The 12,449-nt window shown below is 37.8% G+C and overlaps 1 protein-coding gene across 14 annotated transcripts in view; it reads right to left on the bottom strand.

Annotated features, from left to right (window-relative positions):
• Window positions 1-12,449, bottom strand: part of SYNE1 (spectrin repeat containing nuclear envelope protein 1) — a 296,964-nt gene that overhangs the window by 104,562 nt on the left and 179,953 nt on the right. For all 14 annotated transcript variants that reach the window (XM_030498895.1, XM_030498904.1, XM_030498900.1 and 11 more), the window contains 5 exons: window positions 10,102-10,239; window positions 8,542-8,727; window positions 6,290-6,412; window positions 3,967-4,149; window positions 2,974-3,117 (listed from right to left, as the gene is read on the bottom strand). In XM_030498895.1, coding sequence (XP_030354755.1) covers window positions 2,974-3,117; window positions 3,967-4,149; window positions 6,290-6,412; window positions 8,542-8,727; window positions 10,102-10,239 — 774 coding nt within the window. The remainder of the gene's footprint in view (window positions 1-2,973; window positions 3,118-3,966; window positions 4,150-6,289; window positions 6,413-8,541; window positions 8,728-10,101; window positions 10,240-12,449) is intronic.

Below are 12,449 nucleotides of genomic sequence, written 5' to 3'. Positions count from 1 at the left end.
TGAACCTGACGTGAAGTTTATAAGCTTCGGGCTGCAGCAAAGGGAAGTATCTCTCCCTCTTCCTGTCCTATTTTTTCCCCTGTTCTATTTCCATTTATCTGAGGAAGATGAAGCTTCTCCACATAGTGCATGCCACGGAAATGAGGTTATGTGGTAACCACTGTAAAAAAATGCCCCATTCAGCTCCTGACAGAAAGAATGAATTGTTCAAACAACAACTCACAGGGTCTAGCAAGATCAAATGTGATAAGCACAGTCACATAATAAGACTAAATGCAGACTGGATCGCTTTTTGCCACTGTTTGGATAAGCTATGGTTTAATCTTGTTATGGCTATAAAGTGGTCTATCTTTATGGCCAAACACCATCATAAATTTCAGTTTAGTTGGAGAAGAAAGACGGAAATGAACACCCTTAGAAACTGACTTGTCTCTTCTCTCCTACCCTGTCCTGCTACCCAGTTCACTGTCCAGCCTCAAAGCTTTCAATTAATATACTTAAAATAAATAAATAAACAAACAGTGCTGGAAGATTTTCACATTTCTGCCAAAGCTATTGTTCCTGTTTCCATAGAGGTTCAGTAACATGAATTTTGATCTATAAAATGAAAAGGACATTTGTATAAGCTTGCCTGCTAAATCAGTGATTATTCATTCAAATATATATTTCTGCTTTATTTTTATATCTGCCTTTATTTTTTTGACAAACACAATTTTTCAAGGAAAAATAGCAACAGAAGTTGCAAGATCTAGTAGGTATAATAAAAAATAATTTAAATATCTTTTAAAAAGTAAATGAGTACTGCTTCAGGCTGGTAAACTGAAAATATTATTTTGGGGGCTGTATAACATTTTCTGGAGATTATTTTCTCAAAATCACAGTGCAGAACAGTCATAGTGAGGAATACAGAGTTAGAAATGGAAGCAGCGCAAGGACTGAGGATGACACTTTGCTGCCTAGGTTACAATGGCACTTGGTCACTGTCTGCCACGTTAGTAACAAAAGGAGCTCTCTTGAAGCTCCAAGATTTTCCTTGGAGATTAAGCAAAGTCTTGAGTATAAACCATCAACTAGATCAATGAAAAACCAAACTGCAATCAAATCAAGCCATAATTTTAATGTCTAGCAGCTGGAATAGTGCCCTCTTTGGCAGGTACCAATCATTCACTAATGCTTAATGAATGACGTCTCTGGGGCTCAGTAAGAAATTATTATCATTCAATATACTCAATTCCATCACTATTACTGAGATACAATAACATTTGTGGCATTAATTTCCAATGCACTGAGTATCTAACATACTGAAAACAAAGAAAAGGAGGCAAAAATGTGATTGTGAAAAAGAAACCCATAGTGACTTATAAAAGCAATGCCCTATGAAATACTGTATTATCCATTAAAACAATTCACAAGTGTGGAGATACTTGCCCACTTCTTATCTGAAAGTCTAAATAAGCATAGGTCAGTAAACGTAGTTCCAGAGTGTAACATGCGTAGTAATATAAATATACATAAATCAAGTTGTATTTTCCTTCTACTTTCTTCCTCTTATTTTAATTCTAAATATAGCTACTACAAATGTCCCTTTGGGTTCTTGTTCATGCAGGCTTCAACAGGGAATCTGGAACTGATGTTTTCTTAAATTGATAACGCCTGTAACAAGCATCTTGATAGACTTACCTTTCAAAGTAGGTTTTGAAGTAACAAGGGTATAATATATACCCTTTATGCTATGCATATCCACAGGATTTTAGCAGACAAAATATGAGCCAAAAATATGCACATCTCAGTCTTTCAAAACTCCTTACCCCTGAATGTGGAAAGTTTGCAAGTATGAAACCTGTCCTCTCTGGTTGATCTCCACATGTGCAATAGGATAAAGCTGCTGTCTTCCCACAGACGTTTAGAAAGACTCCTAGCTACTGAACTTGTTCAAATGCAGATGAAACTTCAAGCTGCCCCATTTTGAATTCCCTCCTCTCTGCAGCATCATTCCTTCCTCCAGGAATATTACCCTGCACCACTGAAGTCACTCTCCTGCATCTGCTGTTCCAGAACATTTGACTAGAGAATAGTAGCGTTATTAATTCAGTACTAAAACCCCAGAAGTGTTTGTTTAAGCAAACTTCTCCGCATTTATACCAAGTAACTTCTGTAACAACTGGATAGTAAATGAGCAACACATTTAACATTAGATTATATTACATGATAGCAGAGAGCGCTTTAATTTAAATGTAAGGAAATGGTGCCATCTAGTGCCAAAAGTGACACATAGCGATCAACGGTGCATCTTTCATCCCACGAAATACCCAACAGACAGGGGGAAGGGGAACGGAGCTCAGGAGCTCCAATGCCAGCACAGCGAGCAGGCTGCACAGAGACTATCCCGACTCATTCAAGGGCTGACAATCAATGGGTTTGAGGGCAGGACGTATGACTCCACACGACAAAACTCTTCCCAACAATGACTTTAAAAGAAGCCTTTGGAGTCCACGTTGTAGTTTTCCTTCAAATCTACTGTGGTTTTCCTGTGATTCACGTCCCTTGGTGTTTTTTTTACAGAATGTTACTGGCACAGAAATGAGTAATTACTTTAGGATATATAGATACACATATATACTGTATATATGAGGATCACTGAACTAGCAGTGCTCACTTGATTAACTGCTCAACATTAACTTCTGGGACACTCCTTAGTTTAGTATCTATGTTAACTGTCCCTCAATTATGCAATGCTTTAGTTTGGCATAATTTTGCCTGGAGATTAAGACATATCTAATTGAACAAACAAACGAATACTGCACACTCTACCAATAGCATAAGTTTCCTATCTGATATTATGCCTATCTGCTCAACTAGCCTTAAACAAGCTTGAGAAGCTACTCAGATAATTTATGACCATTGCTTATGAAAAGGTTTTTTTGGGTCAGTGAGCTGCCTTTGAGCCCATGTTATTGCATTTTGCTCTCCTACCTCATGACGCGAAATCTGGGCCTGGAGTTCCTGGATATTCCCAGTTGCTATTGGTTTATCTTGGATCTCATGATGGGCGCTCTCTATCATTTCCTGTAAATGTTTCATTTCTTGCTCATATTGCTCATACTGAACCACTGCTTCCTAGAGAGAGGGGAAAAAAATAAACTGAGTGCCTACATGAAAAGAAATATTTAATTAGTTCAAGCATGACTGATATCGTTTCTGAAGTGCAGCAAACAATCTATCTGGTACTTGTATCTGAATATGCAAAGCAGGAATATAGTCAGGGAAAAGTCCATTCAGAAATATTACACTTAAATATCATCAAGTATCCTTAATCACTGAAAGTCTCTTTCTGTTAAAAGCTTACTCTCCTCTTCTTTGGAAATACCTTTTACATGTTTAATTATGAATTAAATTATTACATGTTTAATTTATAAATTATTACATGTTTAATTATGAAATCAAACAAAACCTAGTTTTCTTGTATTTTGCAAAACTTGAAAATGCAAATGTAATAGATGCTGAATGACTCCAAAGTCAGAAAGAAAAAATATATATATTTTAAGTAAAAAGGAAAAAATAAATTATACTAGAAAGCTATTTAATTAACAGTTTTTTTGCAATCCTAAGCAGTTGATGTTATAATGATATATTAATTTCATTAACTGGATTATATGTATTATAAAATTAACCTGCATACAATTTATATTAGCTATTTGTCTAGTTAAACCTAACAGTACTACAAAAAACACAAGATCAAGGACAGAACCAAGATGTAAGTCTGATGACTAAATCAACAATTAACATGATCATGACTGTTAGAACCCCCAAAAACATAGAGAAATGAAAACTTAGCAGGGAACATCCTAATGGTACTACATGAAAAAAGAGGAATGCACAGAGATATGAAATTCTCTGTTTGCACCACAATTTGTATGGCACTGCTCAAGTTACCCAGTGTAATTTCTGGGATGGAGTGAAACTTACCTGCATGATGTTGCACTGCTGGATGGCAGTGTGCTGCAGGCGGCTGGCTTCCTCCTGGAGCCTGAGGGCACTGTGGCACATCGGCAGGCCGGTGACCACCTCTTCAGGAATCCTCAGGGCACTCTGACAGACTTGTACTGCATGAACTTTTGGCTTCAATGACTCCATTTCAGACAACAGATGCTAAAAACAAAGTCAGTGCCACAAAAACCAGTTTTGCAGAACTCCCAGAGCATTTAATGCAGCAAAAGAAAAATAATGATGAGTTCAAGGACTAAAGCAAACAAATTTGATTATCTATTTTCTAAATCAAATATAATCAGAACACACTTCGTCTGGAGTTGCTCATTCTGAAATGAGCACTCTTCTAAATATTAACCAAAAAGCCCATATAGTAGCAATAAAAATAATTAAAAAAGCATAGTAATAACTATTTCTAAGTGTCAAAGTACAAAAATATTTCTGTTAACATATTTGAAAAAAATATTTTTACAAAATCCACAAATCAAAGCAGCATAGGAATCATTTATCTATACACATATTTTAATGTTAAAATCCAAGTGGAACTCCCTGCTGAGACAGAAGTACGTTTTCAAACCAGCAAATGAATCCCGTTGTGTTCACAGCCTTCTTTTGAAAATAAAAACCATGGCTAAAAACGTTGTTTAAAATTCAAAAGGCAATCAACAGAAAGAAACACAGCTACACAGAAATCTTTTTCTTTGAATAATCACTCACTGGATGCCTTTGTTAATAGTCTCTATTCCGTTCACGTCCATTCAAGCTGTCTGTTCATATGCATGAGAAGGGTCTAAGTGTAATGGCTGGTGAATAGATTTGACCAGCATTCTTTTTAGCTTCACTGGGGGGTGTTAATATATTTACAGGTAGAAAAGGAAAAATGATTAAAGAAAATTAAACCAAAAAAAAAAAAAAAAAAAAGGCAAAGTTATTGAAAGAGGCCTTAGCACGTCAGAGAAAGATTTCAGCTAGACAATGTATGTGGCAAACAGGGATAAAGAGACTGATCATCTCCCTTCCCCTATACCATATGCATTAAGACAGCTAAGTGGGTCTGAAGTGCATGCTGATGAGAGGATTGTGGTTTGCTCTTTATTTCTGTGCCTTCATGACATATGGTGGATAATCTAAACAGGTAGTTGGTATAAAGGCCTATTCTCAGATGTCACAGGCGAGGCCTCTTCTCTGGCAGGCCCTATACTGCTGGCAAAGGTGCCTTTATTGTGCAGTCAGCACCTAGAGGTACCCTGAGGGCTGCGTGCCAGCCAGGCAGCCTCCAAGACCCACTATCGGTCTGGTGAAACAGGTAGGCAGGGGCTACAGCCTCTTTCTGTACAAAATAAAGTCATACTATGAGACCTGCTAGAGCCGGAACAAAGAATACACATAAACAACAACATAAACTCCATATTCCATTACTCTTACAGTGGGTGATGTGTTTCACTTACACTCTTCAACAACACATTCTGAAATTTGACTGCAAGTCCCTAGAATGAAGACTGCATATTTTAATCAAAAGTGAAAGCTCTGCAAATTTACCTTCCTTCCAAATCCTGCACATTTTAACCTTAAAGTGGACCTGTTGACATTTAGTTTCCACAGCAGATTAAGACAGCTATACCTCTGTATTAGCTTGCAGCAAGAAACACTTCTTAAGCAACTCAGAAAGCTATAATGTTGGTCATTTTTCTTGTCATGAGACTGAGATCAAAAATAACAAATTGACACATCTCTATAGTAGGCCAAGTGCTATACAGAAAGCAGCAATATCGAGGTAATTCAACTAAGCATACAAGAAAGGTAACCGAATTTAAGAAAAACTGAATTTTCTCTTAGCTTTCCAATTGGCTACTGGGGGACATTGCAACACACCATCTCATTGCAACTCTACCAGCAAAATGGTAATAACAATCTAGACCTCCTTTTCAAGCACTTTAAGAACCTGTTGATAAGAGCACTGGATGCACTGAGCTTCATTCATCACTGGATGAACTGACCTTCATTATTATTACTATTAGTATTAGTATTATTATTACTATTATTATTATTAATATGGATTAAACTTGGATTGGATGTACATTTCTCAGAATTGCATCAACCTAAGTACAGACTCAGAAAGGACTACACTTCAACCATTTCCTTTGAGGGAATGATTTTTCCTGTTCCTTTGGCAGTAGTTTCAGAGTCTAGCCCCAAATTATCACTCTCCTAAGAAACATCACAATCACTCCCACCAGCATTCATTGTTCTTCCTGTTAGATAACACTACTCAAGTGCTAACTTTCAGGTCCTGGCCTTTTACCTGTCTGTGAGAGAGTTGCTCTTTCAAGCTCAGATGTCCGAGTTCTGGAGAGGTGAGTGTGGCCTGGGCTTGCTCCAGAGCAACCTGCAGGGCTCTCAGCTCAACTTCAAATTTCTTCATGTCCTGTAAAAGAACACATTTGATTCAGGGATAAATAAGGAAGGAAAAAAAAAAAAATCAAACCAAAAAAACCCAGGAAAAAAAACTCCAACACTATAAACATTTCTGTCTGGATTTTGTAGCTATGTCCCTTATATACAGTGCCAAAATTAATTCATAGTTTTAAAAATGAATTTTAAAATATTGGGTAAAAATACCAGTCATATGACAGTCTAGAAAAAGAGATCTCAAAGCCAGAGTTATTATTTTAAGTTACTTCCTCAATCTCAAATACAGCATGTACTTTACAAAGCTAATTTCATAAAGTTCAAGGCCTAGAAAGGAACTCAAGATGTCCTTTAGTCATCTTCCTGTAACAAGACACGACATAACTGTCTTACGTTTACAGACTGTTCTTAAAGACCTCTAGCAGCGGAGTCCCATTTATCTCTACAGACAACATACTCAACTATTTCAGTACTCTCCTTTTGCATATATATTTTTCTGATGGTGTGAAATTAAGTTGCCTTTTGTTGTAATTTCAGTCTTCTGCTTACAACCCCATTAACAACAGATGCGAAGAACAAATTATTTTTATTCTCTCTGAATACATCATGTTAGGATAACTTTTTATGCATCTTTTCTATAAATTTATACACACATCACAATCATCACTATCCTCTGTTCTTTCTCCAAGTCTTCTTCATCTGTCTTCAAGTGCAAAACTGGATACAGATGAAACCTCATTAGTGACCAATAGGTAGAACAAAAGGACTAATTCACAAACCTTACAATTCTGTACTTCATATTCTGCATGGTGTTTGGATTTTGGATTTTTTACAATGATATGACATTGTTCACTCATTTTTCCATGATCTGCTTTATTAAACTTAAGACCTTTCAACAGAGTGCATCAAGCCAGTTAGTTCTTCATTCATTGGAACTTCTGGTCCTTCCTATCTAAACATAACAATTAGCCCCTGTCTCTGTTGATTAACAGCCTAGTTTTTTTCAGGTACACTTGGTATTTTCTAAGCATCCCAAAAGCCATGATCTCTAAATGACCATCCAACTCATTAATGAAGATACTGAATACTACCAGATCCAAGGGAGAATGCTACAAACCCCTACAGCCCAAGGGCTGTGAACCGATGATAACCACACACCAGAAAAGCTTTCTAGCCACCTTTACACCTATTCATTGAATTTTCAACTAGATAAGCTCACTAGCTTTGTTAATAACAATATCATGTGAAACATTATTAAAGTCAAGATATATGACATACTGTACATTTATATACAAATCTATTACTTTCACATTAAATCAGACATTTTTGATATGATTTTTTTTCTTCATAAATCCATGTTGGCTTCTATTCATGTCCATGTTTTCTTGTAAGAATTTACAAATAGTTTATTCAATTGTTCCAATATTTCTTTGAGAAATGAAGCTAGTAAGTTTCACTTCTACTATGCTTGTGTACACATCTTTGGTTTGTTCTATGAAAAATAATACTAATAAAAAATAATAAAAGACTTCTGCTCATATATTGTGGTTTACCGTAAGAGCAAGCAAAGCACAAAAGACTTCTGCGCTTCTCCCTGTGTCTTGCACCAGTTTACCACGCCCTCAGGCACTTCAGAGACATAATTCACATTTACATTAACCTATATGGAAGAGCTGAGCAGAAATGCCAGTGACATGAAAAAGCATGTTCATTCTTTTTATTGCGCTCTCTTGTAGAGGTAAGTCTTACATTATGAAACCCAGGTCTCGTCCAGTACTGATCTGAATTAATATAAAAAGGCTTTAGATATCTTTAAACAAGAGAATAAAGGAAATGGCACAGTATTTAAAGTGCCAACACAGACACTTTTCAAGTATCTAAACACAGGTGCTCAGCGCCATTTGAGAGACACCATGATCCCCATCTATCCAGAACGGGCAGATAAGACAGGACCTGCAGGAATCTTGTCCCATCTGGAACAGCACCTGAAGGCATTATCTCAAATGGCACAAGATACCTAACTTTAGACGACACAATCATGCCCCTTATAGACCACAGATAACCTGCACTGCTAATAGTCTCAGAAACATGATGCACACAGCACCCTAGCTGTCAGCTAGCGTTAGAAAAACTGCTTTCATATACCTTGGCAGCATCTTGGAGATTTGGTATCTGTACTTTGATAACCTGCTGCAATTCCTCTGTCCGCCGTCCCAGTTCCAGCACTTGCTGTGACATGCCTTCAGTACAGTATACACTTGCCAGATACTCAATCCTCTCACTCATGGCCTCAAGGTCACCATGAATCTCGCCGGACTCATCAAGCATAGTCTAGATGGAGATATGAACAAACCGAATGCCAGAGTTGAACTTCGGATTAAATGCATCTTTAAGTATATTCCCATTCTACAAACTCCTCAATTTGTACACATCTGTAAGCACATGACTAAGTTCTCCTGATTTCCTGTAAGGCTTGGGCAAGATGCTTAATTCTGAGTGTATGCTGAAGTACTTCAGCTTATGGAGACCAGGAAACAAAAGAATAAGTCATAAAGCTTGAGCAGCTGTACTTACCAAGCCCTTCATTTTAGTGTTTTGCATTCATTTTAGTATATTCACTTGCCTGTAAATATATGACATACACAATCTGTGGATAGAATTTGTTCTGGAAGTCTGATATACCTAATAGGAAGCAGCAGAATGCATTTGGGTGCAATTTTATAGCAGGGCAGTAGTCATTAACACTGCCTAAAGCATGGCTACTGAAGCGTTCTGTGGAATGACAGTGTTTAAGCCTGTATCTTCATCAATTTTGAAGTAGAGAAAAAGCCATAGCAAAAACAAATCAGAAATGCTATCTCCCAGCTATCCTCAGGATAAATTGCCTAGAGGTTCCTATCCAGAACAAGAAAATGTGACATTCTACTTTGCCCCAGTGTAAGTGAAGACAGCTGACAATTAACTAATGTATGTATAAACCCCATAATTAATGCAGTCTTATTTTGGCATTAATGAGACATGATAATCTTACAGTGCTTTGATTTGTTCCACGTGGTCATGTGATAGTGGGCAAACTTCAACCTTAAACTGCTCTACTGATCCCACACTTACACATTCCACACACTGTCATAGGGACAGTAAATGATTCTGGTGTGAGATGTTCAGGAAGCAACTGGAAGAAACTGATCCACTGGGTATCAGTTTAAGAACATTTGGTGTGAAACTCACCAGATGAGAACAAAGGGTATCCCAATTCAGTGTAAAAAAGAAAGAAAAAGAAAAAAACCAAAAGCCAAACCTAAACTGGAAGTTTTTAGCTAAACAAAGTTTAGCTAAACTTTGGTTAGCTAAAATTTTAAAGGAATATCAATTGCAATGAGGTACTCAGTGTGATAGAATCATGATGTATAGACACACTACTCAATGAAAAGCTACTATGAAGCCAAGGTACTTGAGTAAAAATGGAAATTAATTTTGAATCATGTAGTTTTACTCAACAATATATCTTAATTTCAGTCATCAAAGAAATTGTCCCAAAAAATGAATCATCTTTGAGACGTGGGGGAACAGTCAAAGAAACCTAGCATTTAAAGATTTTTTTTTCCTCAAGAAAAGAAGAGAAAAAAAGGTCTAAAACACCCTCATTGCTTAGAAATCAACAACTTCTACACACTGCCCTTTAGACATCATAGCTCATATAATCACCTGGTAAGCTTTAAACTGATCACGAAGCTGAGAGGAAGAATTCCATGTTATACTACCATGCACTAGAATATTTGCTTTCTCAATCCATTTCAATATGAACTCCAGCATCTCATTGTATTCTTCCAAGTGTGAAGTAGCCTGGATATAAAAGAAAAACCCACATAAGCCTAAGATGTAATTCTGTACAGTTATCAAAGAATGACAAAATCAATTTTATTTACTGTTTTTAACTTGGGGATTGTTTTAATTTTTTCTTACTGCTGAATATAATTTAATTACTTCTGTATTTATGGAATTAGAATAGGTCTGCTTCCAGTAACATGCATATCTATTTCAGGGGAAAAAAGTCACTATAAGAATGTAAGTAAGTCACACTGGGAGAGTGCATTGATGCTCAAATATATCGCTAGAGGGTACCTTTCCTGCACATATTTCAGCCTCGCATTTAAGTTCCAAAATACTTTCTTGCCCTGAAGTTTGTGGCTTACGCCAAGCCTCCTTTATGTCATTCTTTATTTTTCTTTGTCTCTTTCCATGTCATTCCCCAAATCAGCTTTTTTAGAAAACAAAACAACAACAAAAAAAAAACCAAACCAAACAAAAAAACCAAACCCACAAAAACCCAACCAACCAAACCTGCTTTGTCCAGTTGGTCTGTCATATTTCCAAAGAGAGAAATGTTGCACTTTCTCCTGTATTCTTCACTTTCAAAATACAGGAAAAAAGCTCTACTTTCCAATTATCCAATTTCTGTTTAGCAAAGTACTCTTTAGTTCCAATTCTCACTTACAAGGAGTAATGTCACTGATTTTCATGCATTTTTCCTTTATGAACCACGGATCAAACCCTAGATGACTGAACTGTATTTGCATACAGCTTGCCTTACTTATCATTTTATATGATAGGAAGTGGATTTCTTCCTCCTGAACAAAAATATCCTTAAATCCCTTCACAAAGTACCTTTGACTGAACTCTTACTTTGATAATAATTTTCTATCTCTTTTTAAAAACAATTTTTCAGAAGAAATAAAAAAAAAAAGAATAATGAAACAGTTTTAGTTTTCAATCCTTACAGAAGCTTCTTTATGCATGCAGAAAAGAGAACTCATTTATCAGGGTATTGACAGCAAAACCATAGAAAACACATTCGCTTTTAGCTAGATTTTTTGGGGATAACAACTAGCAAAAAAATACCTAAGAAAGAGTTTATCAAATCATAGAATGGGGAGGGTTGGAAAGGACCTTAAGATCATCTAGTTCCAACCCCCCTGCCATGGGCAGGGACACCTCACACTAGACCATGTCACCCAAGACTCCATCCAACCTGGCCTTGAACACCCACAAGGATGGAGCATTCACAACTTCCTTGGGCAACCCATTCTAGTGCCTCACCACGCTTACAGGAAAGAACTTCTTCCTTAGATCTAACCTGAACTACCCCTGTTTAAGTTTAAACCCATTACCCCTTGTCCTACAACTACAGTCCCTGATGAAGAGTCCCTCTCCGGCATCCTTGTAGGCCCCCTTCAGATACTGGAAGGCTGCTATGAGGTCTCCACGCAGCCTTCTCCAGGCTGAAAAGCCCCATGTTTCTTAGTCTGTCTTCATACGGGTCCCCTTATCATCCTCGTGGCCCTCTTCTGGGCTTGCTTCAACAGCTCCATAGAATCACAGAATCATAGAATAGTTAGGGTTGGAAAGCACCTTAAGATCATCTAGTTCCAACATCCTGCTTATGCTGAAGACACCAGAACTGTACACAGTGAGGTCTCACAAGAACAGAGTAGAGGGGCAGGATCACCTCCTTTGACCTGCTGGTCACACTTCTTTTGATGCAGCCCAGGATACGGTTGGCTTTCTGGGCTGCAAGCGCACACTGCCGGCTCATGTTAAGCTTCTCGTCAACCAACACCCCCAAGTCCTTCTCTGCAGGGCTGCTCTGAATCTCTTCTCTGCCCAACCTGTAGCAGTGCCTGGGATTGCCCCGACCCAGGTGTAGGACCTTACACTTCTCTGTGTTGAACTTCATGAGGTTGGCATTGGCCCACCTCTCAAGCGTGTCCAGGTCCCTCTGGAGGGCATCCCTTCCCTCCAGTGCCTCAACCGAATCACACAGCTTGGTGTCATGGGCAATCTTGCTGAGGGTGCACTCAATCCCACTGTCCATGTCACTGACAAAGACGTTGAACAGGATCAGTCCCAACACCAACCCCTGAGGGACACCACTCGTTACTGGTCTCCAGCTGGACATTGAGCCATTGACCATGACTCTTTGCATGCGGCCATCCACCCAATTCTTTGTCCACTGAGGTTTCATCCATCAAATTGATGTCTCTCCAGTTTCGAGA

Source organism: Strigops habroptila, chromosome 10 (genome assembly GCF_004027225.2).
Source record: "Strigops habroptila isolate Jane chromosome 10, bStrHab1.2.pri, whole genome shotgun sequence".
Taxonomy (NCBI): domain Eukaryota; kingdom Metazoa; phylum Chordata; class Aves; order Psittaciformes; family Psittacidae; genus Strigops; species Strigops habroptila.
Note: the sequence above shows the minus strand (reverse complement) of the source record. Positions and strands in the feature narration are given on the sequence as shown.